At 50.5% G+C, this 14,684-nt stretch overlaps 1 protein-coding gene across 1 annotated transcript in view; it reads left to right on the top strand.

Moving 5' to 3' along the window:
• The window catches only part of PLXDC1 (plexin domain containing 1), a 53,169-nt gene extending 38,793 nt beyond the window's left edge, over nucleotides 1–14,376 (top strand). The window contains exons 9-14 of the mRNA XM_056128032.1: nucleotides 234–315; nucleotides 6,202–6,262; nucleotides 7,548–7,683; nucleotides 12,620–12,655; nucleotides 13,272–13,432; nucleotides 14,214–14,376. Of these exons, the coding sequence (XP_055984007.1) occupies nucleotides 234–315; nucleotides 6,202–6,262; nucleotides 7,548–7,683; nucleotides 12,620–12,655; nucleotides 13,272–13,432; nucleotides 14,214–14,333 (596 nt within the window). The 3' untranslated portion in view covers nucleotides 14,334–14,376. The remainder of the gene's footprint in view (nucleotides 1–233; nucleotides 316–6,201; nucleotides 6,263–7,547; nucleotides 7,684–12,619; nucleotides 12,656–13,271; nucleotides 13,433–14,213) is intronic.
• The last annotated feature ends 308 nt before the right edge of the window (nucleotides 14,377–14,684 follow it).

Genomic DNA, 14,684 nt, shown 5'->3' with positions numbered 1-14,684 from the left:
GGCCTGTGAACTTCCTGTCTCAGGGGCCTGTATGTTTCCTCAGCGTTCAGGGTCTCATGGAGCTGTTTAAAATGTAAGATGGGGACAATCAAACAGAGCTTCTTGCAGCAGTTGGCAAGGGAAACTGAGGCTTCCTCTTTCACCAGGATCCAGAGGGATCCAGCATTCCTGGGGGTGCCACTATAGGGAGCCTATGCTGCGGCTACTTCATCCCCCCCACTTCTCTCTTGCAGCCTGTTTGCAGCATCGGAGCTGCGACGCCTGCCTGTCCTCCGACCTCACCTTCAACTGCAGCTGGTGCCATGTCCTGCAAAGGTGGGTGCCCCCATGGGACCTGGGGAGGGAAGAGACCAGGGATCCAGGCTGTCTCCTGCCTCGAGTCTTACTGCCAGCCTAAGGGGGTCCGTGGCCAGTACACACTGTCCCCTAGGGCAGGGAAACCATACCAGAGTGCTTCTCCCTGAGATCTGTGCCTATGGTCAAGGTCAGCAGCACTCATTCACCCCAGGGAAGGGCTTCTCAGAAGGGTCCACAGTTGGGGGCATCTCAGAATCCACCTAGACTCACATTCAAAGGTAGATTCTTAGGACCTACTGCAAAGCTCCCCGCACGCAGCCCAGCAACCTGGATGTGAACTCTGAAGTCCATGCCTCATCTGCAGCCATTCGGGCATATGCTGGCTCATCTCATGGAGGGGGGAGGCACCCCAGAGCCCCCAGACACCACCTTGAAATCTTTCTCAGGATGCAGCAAGGTTTTCTAAAAGCCAGGGGTGTGGGAATTGCAAGCATCTGTGAAAAGTTGGGGGCAGGCTATGAAGTCACGTTTGCTTGGTCTGGGAAACAAAATTCTGGATGAGATTCAAGTTCAGGGATAAAGTTCCTAACTACAGCTCATCTTCCACTCCTTGTTCTGAAATCATTTCCTCACAGATTAAACTTAGAATTACAGCCCTGTTCTCCTGTCCAAGATAAATAAATGGCAGGAGAAAGCAAAATTTGAAAAAAAAAATCCCCCCTGTGGGACATTGGGCTCTCCTGAGAGTGGGAAGACCCATGAATATGAACTTGAAGTTGATCTTGAAAATGTGAGTCCCAGAGTGTCTGTGTATCGTGGGCGCTGTCAGCTTTCCTCTGCTCTGTCCCAATTCCTGCAGCAGGAATAGGAGTGTTGCCAAGGCCTGACTCACGGCATGGGTGGTTCTTTGAGAGTCTGGAGTGAGGATTCTTAGACATTTTCCACTCAGGGATCCATACACAGTGCCAGGGATTGAAGCGGGGTTGGCTGCATGCAAGGCAAGAACCCTCCCTGCTATGCTATACCATCTCTCTATCCTTCATGATTTCTTTTCTTTCTTTCTTTTTTATTTTTTTTCCATTTTGGGGCCACACTGGTAGTGCTAAGGGTTTGTTCCTGGTGGGGTTCAGGGGACCATATATGATGCTAGGGATCAAACCTGGGTTGTCATATGTGAGTCTCTTATCCACTACTCTATCACTCTGGGCCCTCATGATCCTTTTTCACTCAGAAAATGCAACATGAGTGAGCACTACCAGAAGCCTCTCAGGTTCATGACCCAGTTAGTTGATTTTGCATTAGTTTCTTGGTTGGGCCTTATTCAGAAAGCACTTGCACAGTAAACGTAATGTTAATCCTCCCCTAGAATATCTCTACCCAACCTAGCCAAAACCTATAAATTAGCTGAAACTAAACAATCACCCAACACTTAACTTTCACTCAAAACTTTAAACATTGCCAAAAGTATACCATAAATCTCTCGTTTTTTGTTTTTGGCTTTTTGGGTCACACTCCACAATGGTCAGGTGTTTCTGCTGGCTCTGCACTTAGGAATTACTCCTGGTAATACTCAGGGGACCATATGGGATATGAGGGATCGAACCCAGGTCAGCCTCATGCAAGTCAGACATCTACCCATTGAACTATCGCTCAGGCCCAAGGTATACCATAATTCTCATACTATCCCAAGCCCAAACCTTATCCACCACAACCCTAATATTATACCAATCTAAACCCTACACTATGCTAAAGCTTAACAACTAGATTAAATTTAACAATCGTCCTCGAATTAACTTTCATGTTCAACCTTGAAAATTGCTCATTCTTATCCATAATCCTCATTTAACCTTAACCTAACCTTAGACTATCTTTATACAAGCTAAGCTAAAACCTGCCAATTAGCCTAAATTGAATAATCCCCCTACACCAAACTTCCACTGTCAACTTTATACATAGCCAAATGTATACCCTAACTATCACATGAACCCCAATCCCAATGCTAACCCCGACCCTCACTGTATACTAACCATAGCATACCGTAGCATAGGCTAAAACTTAACAATTAGCCTAAATTGAACAATTGTTCTACTATTAACCTTAATTTTCTTTTTTTTGGAGGCATCACACCAAAATGATGATGCACAGGGGTTACTCCTGGCTCTGCACTCAGGAATTACTTTTGGTGGTGCTTGGGGGGCCAAAAATGCTCTACCTGCTGTACTAACTTTAATTTTCAACTTTGAAAACTGCTAAACCTGTACCTTAATGCTCCTCTAACCCTAAACCTAGATGCACCTTAGTCAAGCTAGGCTGAAACCTACCAATTAGCCAAACCGAACAATTGGCCCACACTTAATTTTCACTCTCAAGTTAAAACATTGCCAAAAGTTTACCCTACCTCTCATATGAACCTAACAGTAACCACAACCCAAACCCTACCACTATATCAACCTTTCCCTAACCTAGGCTAAACTTAACAATTAGGTTAAATTACAATACCCTAGAATTAAATTTTATTTTCAACTTTAAAAATAGCCAAACCTGATCCGTAATCCTCACCCAACCCTAATCCTGATCCTCCTGTTAATTTTAACCCTACCCCTAACTTGAACCAGCCTAAGCATATCAATTACCTTAAATTGAACAATCAGCCCATACATTTTTTTTTCCAGGCCATACCTGGCAGTGCTCAGGGTTGACTCTTGGATCTGCATTCAGGAATCACTCCATGTGGGCTTGGGAGGCCGGCTGGGACGCAAGGGATTGAACTCGGCTCAGATGTGTGTCAAACTGCACCTTACCTGCTGTACTATCACTCCGTTCCTCATTCCTAACTTTCACTCTGAACTTTATACATAGCAAATGTATAACCTAACTCTCACACAAACCCTAACCCTAACCCACTGCCCAACCCTAACCCTATACAACTTTCCTCTAGCCAAAGCCTGAATTTAACAATTAACCTAAATCAAACAATATCCCAACAAGATCCCAAGTATGAACTTTTATTTTGAACTTTGGAAACTGCCAAACCTAAACTGTTATCCAACTTCATCGCTAACCTTAACCTTAACCCTCATCCTAATCCCAACCCTATCCTGAGAACTAATCTTTTTTTTTTTGACTTTTTGGGTCACACCTAGTGATGCTCAGGGGTCACTCCTGGCTCTACACTCAGGAATTACTCCTGGCAGTGCTCAGGGGACGATATGGAGTGCTGGGGATCAAACCCAAGTTGGTCGCATGCAAGGCAAATGTCCTCTCCACTTGTGCTATCGCTCTGGTCCTCCAGAGACTAACTTTACAGGCCTAAACCTCCCAAGAGTCGAAATTGAAAATTCACTTGAGGAGTCGAAGTGGAAGTCCAGTGGGTAGGGCACTTGCCTTGCATGCAGCCACCCTGGCTCGATCCCCAGCAACCCATATGGTCCTTGAGCACTTCCAGGAATGATCTCTCAGTGCCTCCTGTGTCTTCTTCTCAGCACCTCTCTCAGGGCCTCAGTTTTTTTTCCCGATGCAATGGGCTGAACTCTGTATTCAGTGTGAGGACCCACCATTAGTTGAACTCCAAATTGAGCTGAGCCACGGTTTCGCAAAGCTTTAGGGCCAGCAAGGCCTATGGAGCGCCAGACTGAGAGCGTTGAGAGCCACTGTCATCAGAGAGAGATGTTCCAGAGGTGTTTGGAGGAGCCCTGGAATCCTGGGGTCGCTGGCTGCCAGCGCCTGACTCAGCATGCAGGGCGAGTGGAGCCCTGGGAACTGCAAAGCGGGCAGATGAGAGCTTTGCAGTTGCGCGGGCAGATGAGAGCTTGCACAGACACCGCCCCCCCCCCCCATACACACACCCCTGAATGCAGATGCCAAAGCCAGGGAGCATGGTGGTTTATTGAGGCCTGGTGGGGCTGGAGAGGGCGGGTGTGACCATGGTGGTTTACTGAGGGAGGGGGTGTGGACACTGCCTTTGCTGTTGTTAGGCCGACCGCAGAGTGGAGAAGCTTTGTTTCAGGGCAGGCCATGCTGACGCAGTGCTGGGAACCTCCCGTCCCCACATGCCCAGGGGCCTGGCCTCACCCCGTGGTGGGCTCCTCCTTGCCAGCCTCCAGAGCCGCTGCTCTGACTTGAGAGCTGAGTTCAGGGCCAAGGGAGTGGACGCGGCCGCTGTGGGTTCCCCCGCCAACAGCTGCTTCCAATCACCATGTGGGTTCTCTGTGTGCCCCCCCCCGCGTCCTCCCCACCCATTCTGCTGTCCCCTCGGCAGCTTCGCAGAGCATCTCCTTCCTGACTTGGGGTGAGACCTGTTGGAGACCTTCCCTTACCGTGGCAGCTGCTGGCCTTCAGCCCACCGTGCCTGCAAAGAGTGCCCCTGGTATGGGGACGTAGTTCAGGAAAGGAGGTTCACATGGGCCTTGCCTTACAGTGTGAGGTGCAGACTGGGGTACGCTCAAGAGGTCTCAGGAAACGCTGTTTCTCGTGCCCTCCTCCCATCTGGTTCAATGTTCAGAGTATGAGGCGCTTAGACCTACATTGAAGATTCAGTTCCTCAGAATAGTTAGTTTGGTCAAAAAGCAGATTTGGTTCACAGCCCTCCAAAGCCCCCTTTTCCCTTTATCTCCTGCACATGGGTACAGAGAACCCCAGGATAGCAGGGTGGGTATGGGCACGGGTCAGGGGAAGCAGCTCAGAGGCCTCACTAGTGTTCCACGTCCTTGGATGGCCACGTCAAGACTTGGGTCCACAGAGAGAAGGGAAACGTGCCACTGAGAACATTCTCTGCCTCAGGCTTCGCCCCCGTCCTTCCCGAGGGACGGGCCTGGTGCCTTCCGGCCAGCTGGAGGCCAGCTTTTCCTCTCTCCCAGTCTCTGGAAAGACTGTTCCTTAGATCACAAGTGTGTGTGTGTATGTCGATTAGCTCCTAGCCAGGGCTCAGGGGTCTCGAGTGACTGAGGCTGGATCCTTAGTGCTGGCCCTGCTGGGTTGAGCCCCTGCACACAGACATCTGGACAGATGCAGCCTAGGTCAGGCTGGGGGCTCGTTCAGGAGGAATGCGGGGAGACCTGAGCCCAGCGCCAGGGACTATATGGGGGGAGTGCCACAATCAAAACTGATTCATCTTTTTAAAATAGGGAATTCTGGGGCTGGAGCAATAGCACAGCAGGTAGGGCGTTTGCCTTGCACGCGGCAACCCGGATTCGATTCCCAGCATCCCATATGGTCCCCTGAGCACCGCCAGGGGTGATTCCTGAGCACAGAGCCAGGAGAGTAACCCCTGTGCATTGCCGGGTGCGACCCAAAAAGAAAAAATAAATAAATAAATAAATAAATAAATAAATAAAATAGGGAATTCTGGGGCTGAAGTGATAGCACAGCAGAAGGGCATTTGCCTTACACGCGGCCAACCCAGGTTCAATTCCCAGCATCCCATACGGTCCCCTGAGCACCGCCAGGAGTAATTCCAGAGTGCAGAGCCAGGAGTAACCCCAAAAAGCAAAAATAAATAAATAAAATTAATATAATTGGGGATTCTTACATCCTTTACACAGCTTCAGTGCTCATGTGTATTCTACAAAAGAGACTGTTTTCAAAGTTAATGATTGTAGACTAGGTATTTTTGTTAGATGGTTTTTATTAAAAAAAAAAAGTTTGAGTCAGAGTAATAGTATAGCGGATAGGGTGCTTGCTTGCCTTACACATGGCTGGCCAACACCTCATATGGTCCCCTGAGACCACCAGAAGTGATCCCTGAGCCCTGCTGGGCATGACAAAATTAATCAAAAGTTACATAATGAAATCTAAAACCAAGCAAAGTTCAGGGATGCTAGTTCTATCCTGGGTGAGCTGTTCCTCCTCAGGGACTGGGTTCCCTTTTCTGTGCACCCATCACACCTCTGACCTTTGACCCTGCAGGTGCTCCAGTGGCTTTGACCGCTACCGCCAGGAGTGGCTGGCCTACAGCTGTGCGCAGGAGGTAAGTAGTTGGTGGCTCTTCTGCAGGCCTCTGGCTCTCTCACCTGACACTTCCCTCTCCTGCTGTTTGAGTCTGCTGAACCAGCTGTGAGAGGCTTGGAAGGGTCCTGGGTGGTCCACAAGACAGGCCCCTTTCTTGACCATGAGTGGCAGTTCCCTGGGAACTCTGGGCCCTGGCAGGTGGCATGTTTGGGTGGCTTGGGCCACAGTGGAGTGCTCTGGGATGCTGCAGGCGGAAATCATTCTGAGGGGGGTTTAGAATCCCACAGAGGGATGAGGCACACTTGCCTTGTCTGTGGGGATTTGATTCCCAGCAATGCAAAAATCAAAATCAAAATCAACACCATCAAAAACAAAAATAAATACAAAAATCAACCAGAACCCCTTACACTCCAAAAAATTCACTGTTGGAATTTTCCAGAACATTTGGCACTTTGACTCTGAGAGCATCTCCCTTCTACCTTCTGCCTCCTCTCCCCCGTACACGCACGTGCGCAAACACACACCCCCCCCACACCTCACACACCACACACACACACACACACACACACACACACACACACCCTTCAGACACACACCCCTCACACCAGCACAGGCAGAGCCCTTCAAGGGAAGGAAGCTTCCCTGCCCCTGGACCTCTCTCATCACCCTCTGCAGAGTCAGCATTTCACTGCAGCTTGCCCATGGCTCTGATTTAACCCCAGTCAGACCCTGCAAGTGGGTGAGACGTGAGTGTTCAGAGAGAATTAACAACCTCTCACTAACCTGAGTCTCCCAGACCCTACAGCCATCCACCCATTTCTGGGGGCTCTTTCTGGACTGAAAAAAAAAAGCCTCCTGAGCCCACTTCTGACTCTGACAAACAAACATTTGCATTTACCCTTAAAGCCGTTGGCAGTTAAATTGCACTGGAGCAATTGTCCTTTTGGGATGGTGTGGGAGGCTCAAATGCATGGAGGGGGCTGGAGCAATAGCACAGCGGGTAGGGCGTTTGCCTTGCATGCGGCCCACCTGGGTTCGATTCCCAGCATCCCATATGGTCCTCCGAGCACCGCCAGGAGTAATTCCTGAGTACAGTACCCGGAGTAACCCCTGAGTATCACCAGTTGTGACCCAAAAAGCAAAAAAAAAAAAAACGTAATGCATGGAGGCCCCACTGTGGTGAGATGGCCACACTGGGGCCACGCCCGGGCATGTAGGTGCCATGTAGGTGCCTCCATCTTTCCATTTGAGTGCCTTTGCTTGGCCAGAAGGGCCGCATGCAGCCAGGACCGGGTCTCTTGCAGGCTGAGGGCAAGACGTGTGAGGACTTCCAGGACGAGGACCATTACTCGTCCTCCCCAGACAGCTCCCTTAGTCCCTCGGACAGAGACCTAAGCACCACCTCCTCCTCTCTCTCCGTGGACAGCCTCACCACTGAAGGTAAGGAGGCGAGGAACTGTGCAACAAACGTGCTGGACCCATATTGTTCCTGCTGGGAGTCCCTGCAGGCGAGGACAAACTGCCCACAGCCGAAGGCAGGGCACCCTAAGCTCTGGGCTCTGCTAGTGAAAACTGAGCCATGATCAGAAGGAAGACTCTGCCCCTCCTGTGCTGAGACCAATAGATCACCCTTCTTCTGGCTTGCTTTGGTCTCTGGCTTATGAGTCATGCTGGGTGGTGCTCAGAGTTTGTTCCCAAGGGTGCTCAGGGGTCATGAATTTCTGGGGATCCAACTGGGGCTTCCCATATGCAAAGACTGGGGGTTCATCCAAAAAGCAGTCCTCTTTGGGTCCGTGAGGTCTGTTCTGGAGTGGACTGCCACTGGGCCACAGCCTGAGTGGTGAGAGTCAGAGAAGGAAGGACGGAAGGAGGAAGGCAGGGATTCGCACTAGGCCCTTTCACCCACCGAAGACAGGTGAAGATTTGAGCTCCGATGTACATTCAAAGGATCAGATGAGAAACGAGTTGAAGGGCTGGAGAGAGTCCAGGGGTTAAGGTCCTGGCCTTGTATGGGACTTTGTTTCACTCCGGCACTAGATATGGTCCCCCTCACCCAGCACCATCGGTTTGCCCTGCCATGGGCCCCAAGCAGTGCCGTATCCTCAGGCCCCATTGGGTGAGAACCGCTAATAGGGGTCTTTGAATACTGCTTTGGCCCCACGCCCAAAACCAACCACAGCAATAACAACAAAAACCAAGCAGATTCAAATCAGGTTATTTTGCTCAATGGTCTTTGGAGTTATTTTGGTCATTCTGGATGAAGCAGTTTGTTATTTTTCACCTGCAGGAACAAAAAGAGATTTAGGGTTATATTTGAATTCTTTATTTAATGAAAATCTTAAAGAAAGCATATATAAATAAACAACTCTGTTCTGTTTTTCTTTCTGTTTTGTTTTGTTTTTGAGCCACACCCAGCTATGCTCAGGGGTTACTCCTGACTCTGCACTCAGGAATTACTCCTGACGGTGCTCTGGGGACCATATGGATGCTGGGGATCAAACCTGGGTAGTCCTCATGCAAGGCAAAAGCCCTCCCCACTGTACTATCGCTCTGACCCCTGCTTTTAATTTTTAATTGGCTTTTATGCTTTATTTTATAATTTATAGTAATTTTGTGTTAAATATATATTAAAACTACTATTATTATCATTACTATTTTGGTTTTGGGATCACACCCAATGGGGCTCAGTGATTACTCCTGGCTCTGCATTCAGGAGTCACCCCTGACATGTCTAGGGTAACCAATGGGAGACAAGGGATCAAACCCGGGTCAGCTGCATGCAAGGCGAGTGCCCTACCTGCTGTGCTATCTCTCTGGCCTGATTTTTTATTATTTTTTAAGACACCATGATTTGCAAAGGGGCTGGAGCGATAGCACAGCGGGTAGGGCGTTCGCCTTACACCCGGCCAACATGGCCGACCCGAGTTCGATTCCTCCGCCCCTCTCGGGGAGCCCGGCAAGCTACCGAGAGTATTGGATATGCCAGACACAGTAACAACAAAGTCTCCAATGGAGACGTTACTGGGCCCGCTCGAGCAAATCGACGATCAACGGGAGGGCCTTTACCTTTACCTTTACCTTATGATTTGCAAAGTTATTCATAGTTGAGTTTCAGGCATTTTATGTCCCGGCACCAGTTCCACCACCCATGTCAACTTTCCTTCCCCAGTGTTTCCAGCCTTCCTCTTACCCAACTCTCAGAATTTTTTGAGGGTGGAGGGTTCAGGGATCAAACTCAGGGCCTCTCACATGCAAGGAAAGTGCTGTACTATGGAGTTACATTTCCAGCTCCAAAAATCAGAATGACAGGCTCACTCTCGGCTTCACTTGTCTGGGCGTGGCCCCAGGGCCTCTCAGGTACAGGCCTCCATGACAAGGGAAGTGTGTGTGGGGGGGAGACCCCGCAGGAGGAACAGAGGTTGGAGAGAGCCCCAAGGGCTTAATAGCCCGGGGCAGCTTTTCAAGGCGTCTGCCATGATCTAGATAGTGACAGGAGGAAAGAAAAGAGAAATTGTTGGGGCTCTTGTACACCTGTGAACGAAAGGGAGGCAGTCAAAGGCTTTAAATGAGGGGCTGGGCACGCATATGCTGACTGAGCCCATGTGCTGCTTGTGCCCACGTGGCGGAGCACATGTGGTGCCCGAGCACATGTGTCGCCTGCATCGCCCCTCTTGAGATGTGTACTTTCATGTTTTTGTGTCTCATGTTAGGATGTGTGTAAGGGCTCTCTCCATTCTTGGTGAGCCTGCATTCTCTCTTGAGCGCGATACACTCTTTCATTCTCTCCACTCACTCCCACTACCTCGCTCTTCTCCCCTTCGATACCTCCAAATAAAATCTGTTCTACTTAAAAACAAAACAAAACAAAACAAAACAAAACAAAACAAAAAAGAGGGGCTGAAGCTGTGTATAGAGAGGGTGTTTGCTTTGCATGCAGTCAACCTGGGGATCTCCTGACATCCCAGAGGGTATTCTGAGCACTAGCAGGAGTGATTCTTGAGTGATTCTTGAGCCAGGAGTAAGCCTTGAGCATCACCAGCTATGGCCCCAAACCCATAAAAAAGGAATTTAAAAATGAGTATGGAATGGGGAGGTGATGGTGGGGCGGGTAGGAGGGCAGATCGCAGGCTGGACAGTGGAGTGGTTCTGTGTGCTTCAAACTTGGCGCTCAGCCCTGATTATCTGGAACGTTCTCCTAATGTGGGGACTCTTGTTTTCCTTTCCTGACTGACTCATCAGAGAGGAGGAAGTCCAGGAAACTTCAACCATCGGTACAGATTTAGGAAGCTAGAAGACGTGGGCTTCACACCCTGAGGAGCAGAGAAAGTGTTGGTCCACCCTGAGGAGCAGAGAAAGTGTTGGTCGTGGGGCTATCCTCTCACTGTTCCCTAGGGGGTGCCTCTGAGCAAACAGATCCTGGGACCCCCCCCTCCACCCCCCACTTTGCCCCCAACTCCAGTCTCCTCAGCTTTTTGTTGCCCTCTGAAGCAGGGAAAGACACTTCCCCATGGTCTCCAGTCTTATCTCTCATCAGAGTTCTCTCATACCCTCTCTACCTCCGACCACACAAAACGTTTCCTGTCCCACACAACCAGCCCCTCAGGTCCTTTCCTGACTGGGACCCCGTTTCCTACCCATACCAGATCTCAGCCCTTCTTCACTCCCTGTGTCTTGGCGAGGCCCCAGTCAAAGCTTTATTAGATTCAATTGTGATTGCTTCTCCACGTCAACTCTCTCCCCCGCCAAGTCAACAATTGTGCAATGACTGAACACAAGCCCGGAAAGAGTTGGTTTATGGGCCCATTGCTGTGTGACCTGAAGCCACGCACCTCCCCTCTCTGTGCTTTAGTTTCCTTACCTGAGGCAAAAGGAGAGGAGCAGGGACGTGGCTTGGTGGCCCAGCACCTTTCTTGCATGCCTGAGACCTTTGTCTGATCCCTGGCACTACACGAGATAAGTCAAGTGATGGGTTAGACAGAACCTCCTAACTCCCCAGTAAGACCTAAAATGACAAGTGATAATGATTCTGTTCCCAGTAACTGGTTAGTTCCTGAACGGGTTTCTGGATTTTGCATGTAAAATTAACCTACAAAATAGTTTCTGACATTATAGTTATTTAACAGTGAGTTTTTCAGGGTTTATTTATTTGGCTTTTGGGGTCATACCTGGCAATGCACAGGGGTCACTCATGGCTCTACACTCAGGAATTACTCCTGCTGTTTGGGGGACCATATGGGATGCTGGGATTCGAACCTGGGTTGGCCACATGCAGAGCAAACTCCCTACCTGCTGTGCTATCACTCCAGCTCCTATTTAACAGTGTTAAGTTAGTTTTAGATTCTCAAGTATTCTGTGTCCTGTTGGTTCCTTGCTGGGTCCCATGTACACAGTTCTTGGTCTGAGCTGGCCTCTCACTGGTTCTGTTGCTCACAGTCCCCTGCTGTTATCCAGCTATGGCCAGTGCTTTCTAGTCTGTCTGTGGGGCTCCACTCCCCATCTCTCAAGGCCTGTATCCCCACAGTGTATTGTCCCTTTGACTTTCCTTGGTTCTCTGGCCCTGGGCACAGTGAGAACTGTCACTTTCTGCCATCTGCCAGACACAGGTGAGGGGTCTCAGTGTGCTGCCATCTGCCCGGGGCAAGTGTAGGGCCAAAAGGAGTTACCAGACCTGTGTCCCCTTTTTATTTATTTATATTAATTTATATATAATTTATTTGGCTTTGGGGCCACACCTGGCAATGCTCAAGGATTACTCCTGGCTCCGCATTCAGGAATCACTCCTGGAAATGCTCAGGGAACCATATGGGATGCCAGGGATTGGACCTGAGTTGGCTGTGTGCAAGCAAGCGCCCTCCCCTCTGGACTATGGCTCCCACCCCTGCGACTCCCTTTTAAATCTTATTTTTTCCTCTATTCCCACCCCCTTTCTTTTTTCTTTTTGAGTCACACCTGGCGATGCACAGGGGTTACTCCTGGCTTTGCACTCAGGAATTACTCCTGGCGGTGCTTGGGGGACCATATGGGATGCAGAGAATTGAACCTGGGATTCTCACCCCTTCTGTTGTCAGTTTATTATTAATTTATCCACTATCGATGATCTCTTGGCCATTTCCATTATCTGACTATCCCTATTGTTGTTGAGATACTAGTTTTGATTATATATTTTGGGCCACACCAGACCGTGCTCAGGAATTAGTTTTGACTCTATGCTCAGGGCTCAGTCCTGCTGGTCTGAGCCAATGTGGTGCTAGTGTCAAACACAGGTCAGCCTCATGCAAAACAAGACCCTACCACTCTCTCTGGATTACCCAGTGTCCCTGTCCTTGGTGCCAGGAGAACAGTTACGCTCATTGTGTGCTTCTCTCTTCTTTTGCAGATGACACCAAGTTGAATCCCTACGCAGGGGGAGATGGTGAGTCTGTACCACACACACACACACACACACACACACACACACACACACACACAGATGCCTGGTTTCTTGGCTTTGGTTTCCAGTGGGATGAGGGGTTGGGGAGAAACATCAGTATCAGCTTCCTAGACCCTGTGCTGTGCAGAGGTGGTCTCTAGGTCCCAACCCCCCACACAACGTTGAACATTGAGACATGATACATTTAGACATCTCACCTTAGCCAGGAACCTCCCCAAGTTCTTTCCCAGTTTCTCTGCTCTTGGATTCATAGCAGAGAGGAGGTGCGGGAGGAGGGCAGATATGTGCCAGCCTGCAGAACAGAGCAGGGGCCTGTGGCCACGGGCTCTCGTTTCCTCCAAGCTTAAGCCAGGGGCCGGTGAGGGGTAAGGGTGGGGTGCTCCCTTCACATCGATTCATGTTTGCATGGTTTGAAGAAGCAAAAGAGCCTGAACTGTGCCCACAATGCCAGCCCCACCGCCACCCCCAGCCATGCCCACCTCCCCTTTTGTGATAACAAAAGCTCCCTGTCACTCTCCTCTTTGGAATGTTGCCAGACCCTGGGACCCCAGACCTCACCTTCCCTGTTCCCATCCTGGCACTAATGGTTTCGCTACAGGCCTCCAGAACAACCTGGCCCCCAAAACTGAGGGTGCCCCTGTGCACCTGGGCATCATCGTGGGCATCCTGCTGGCAGTGCTGCTCGTTGCAGCCCTCATCCTGGTGGGGATCTACATCAACAGCCACCCCACCTCCAATGCTGCGCTCTTCTTCATCGAGGTCAGTGGCAATTCCAGGCCCAGTGGTCAATCCTCCACCCTCTGCTTCTGTACCCAGTTTCCTGGCCAGTCGGTGCTTCTCATTCCCTGTTCCCCCGTTCTCCCTGTAGGCACGTCTTGTCCCAGCTGCTCCCCATTTAATCCCTCCCTCCCACGACTCTACCCCTCACACCTTGCCAGCCTCTCTGGCTCTTTGTGCATGAACCGCTTGCTTCAGCCCCGACCCTGCCATTTACAAAGTGGGAGGAGTCCACAGAGAGAAGGAAGAGGGAACAGTGCGGCACCTTTCAACGGCTGTGTACCAGATCCCTGTGATTTGGACTTTTTCACCCAAAATCTGGGCCCTGTGCATAATCTATGCCACAGGGGACCTGGTTTCCACTGAGGCTGCTGCTGGGAGCTATAGATTGAAATCGACAAACCTTGCTAAGAGGACTTGCTCCCTCTGAGGCCTTTTCAACTCTCCTGCTGATCCACACAGAATTGGACTGCCTGGAGAATGATCTTGACCTTTCTAGAATCTTCCAGATCATTCTGTCTCTTCCCCACTCCCTCACACTCTGTGTCAGGGCTCCTCTCGAGCCACTGCTGGCCTCGTGACCCCCATTTCGCTCCCACCAGGCTTCCTTCCCGTCGTGAGGGCTCACAGTGGGAACCTTCTCTGAGGGGACATCTCTGGAGACCTAGCACCCTTGTCAAAGGGCCATGGTGCTCAGCATTGTTCCTTGGGAAGGGGAGTCACTGGAGGGCATGCCCCGACTCTGTTTCTGTGTCCCCCACAGCGGAGACCCCACCACTGGCCGGCCATGAAGTTCCGCAACCACCCCAACCTCTCCACCTACACGGAGGTTGAGCCCGTGGGCCACGAGAAGGAGGGGTTCGTGGAGGCCGAGCAGTGCTGAGTGTTGGGACTTCCAAAAGTGGAAGGAAGGAAGACCCTGGACCTCCCCCTCTCCCCAAAAAGAGATAAGTCAATGCGTAGTAGCCCCCTGAATAGACCTGGCTGGAGAGACGCTGTGTGGAGCCAGAGCTGCAGCGGTACCTGACCTGGGTTAGGAAGAGCAATTCAGTTTTAGGTTTGAAGGTCCAGGCGCCCCCCTTCAGGGTCTCTCACAAGCGAGTCTGTGACTGCCCAATGCCTCCTCCTGCCCAGTGCTCTCTGGATCCTGAAAAACCCCAAGCCTGTGACCCTTGAGAATGGACGACCAGCTTGGGGCTGCTGCTTTCCAAGCTCCATACTCCCCAGAAGTGTT

Source organism: Sorex fumeus, unplaced genomic scaffold (assembly GCF_029834395.1).
Source record: "Sorex fumeus unplaced genomic scaffold, SorFum_2.1 ptg000063l, whole genome shotgun sequence".
In the NCBI taxonomy this organism is placed as follows: domain Eukaryota; kingdom Metazoa; phylum Chordata; class Mammalia; order Eulipotyphla; family Soricidae; genus Sorex; species Sorex fumeus.
Note: the sequence above shows the minus strand (reverse complement) of the source record. Positions and strands in the feature narration are given on the sequence as shown.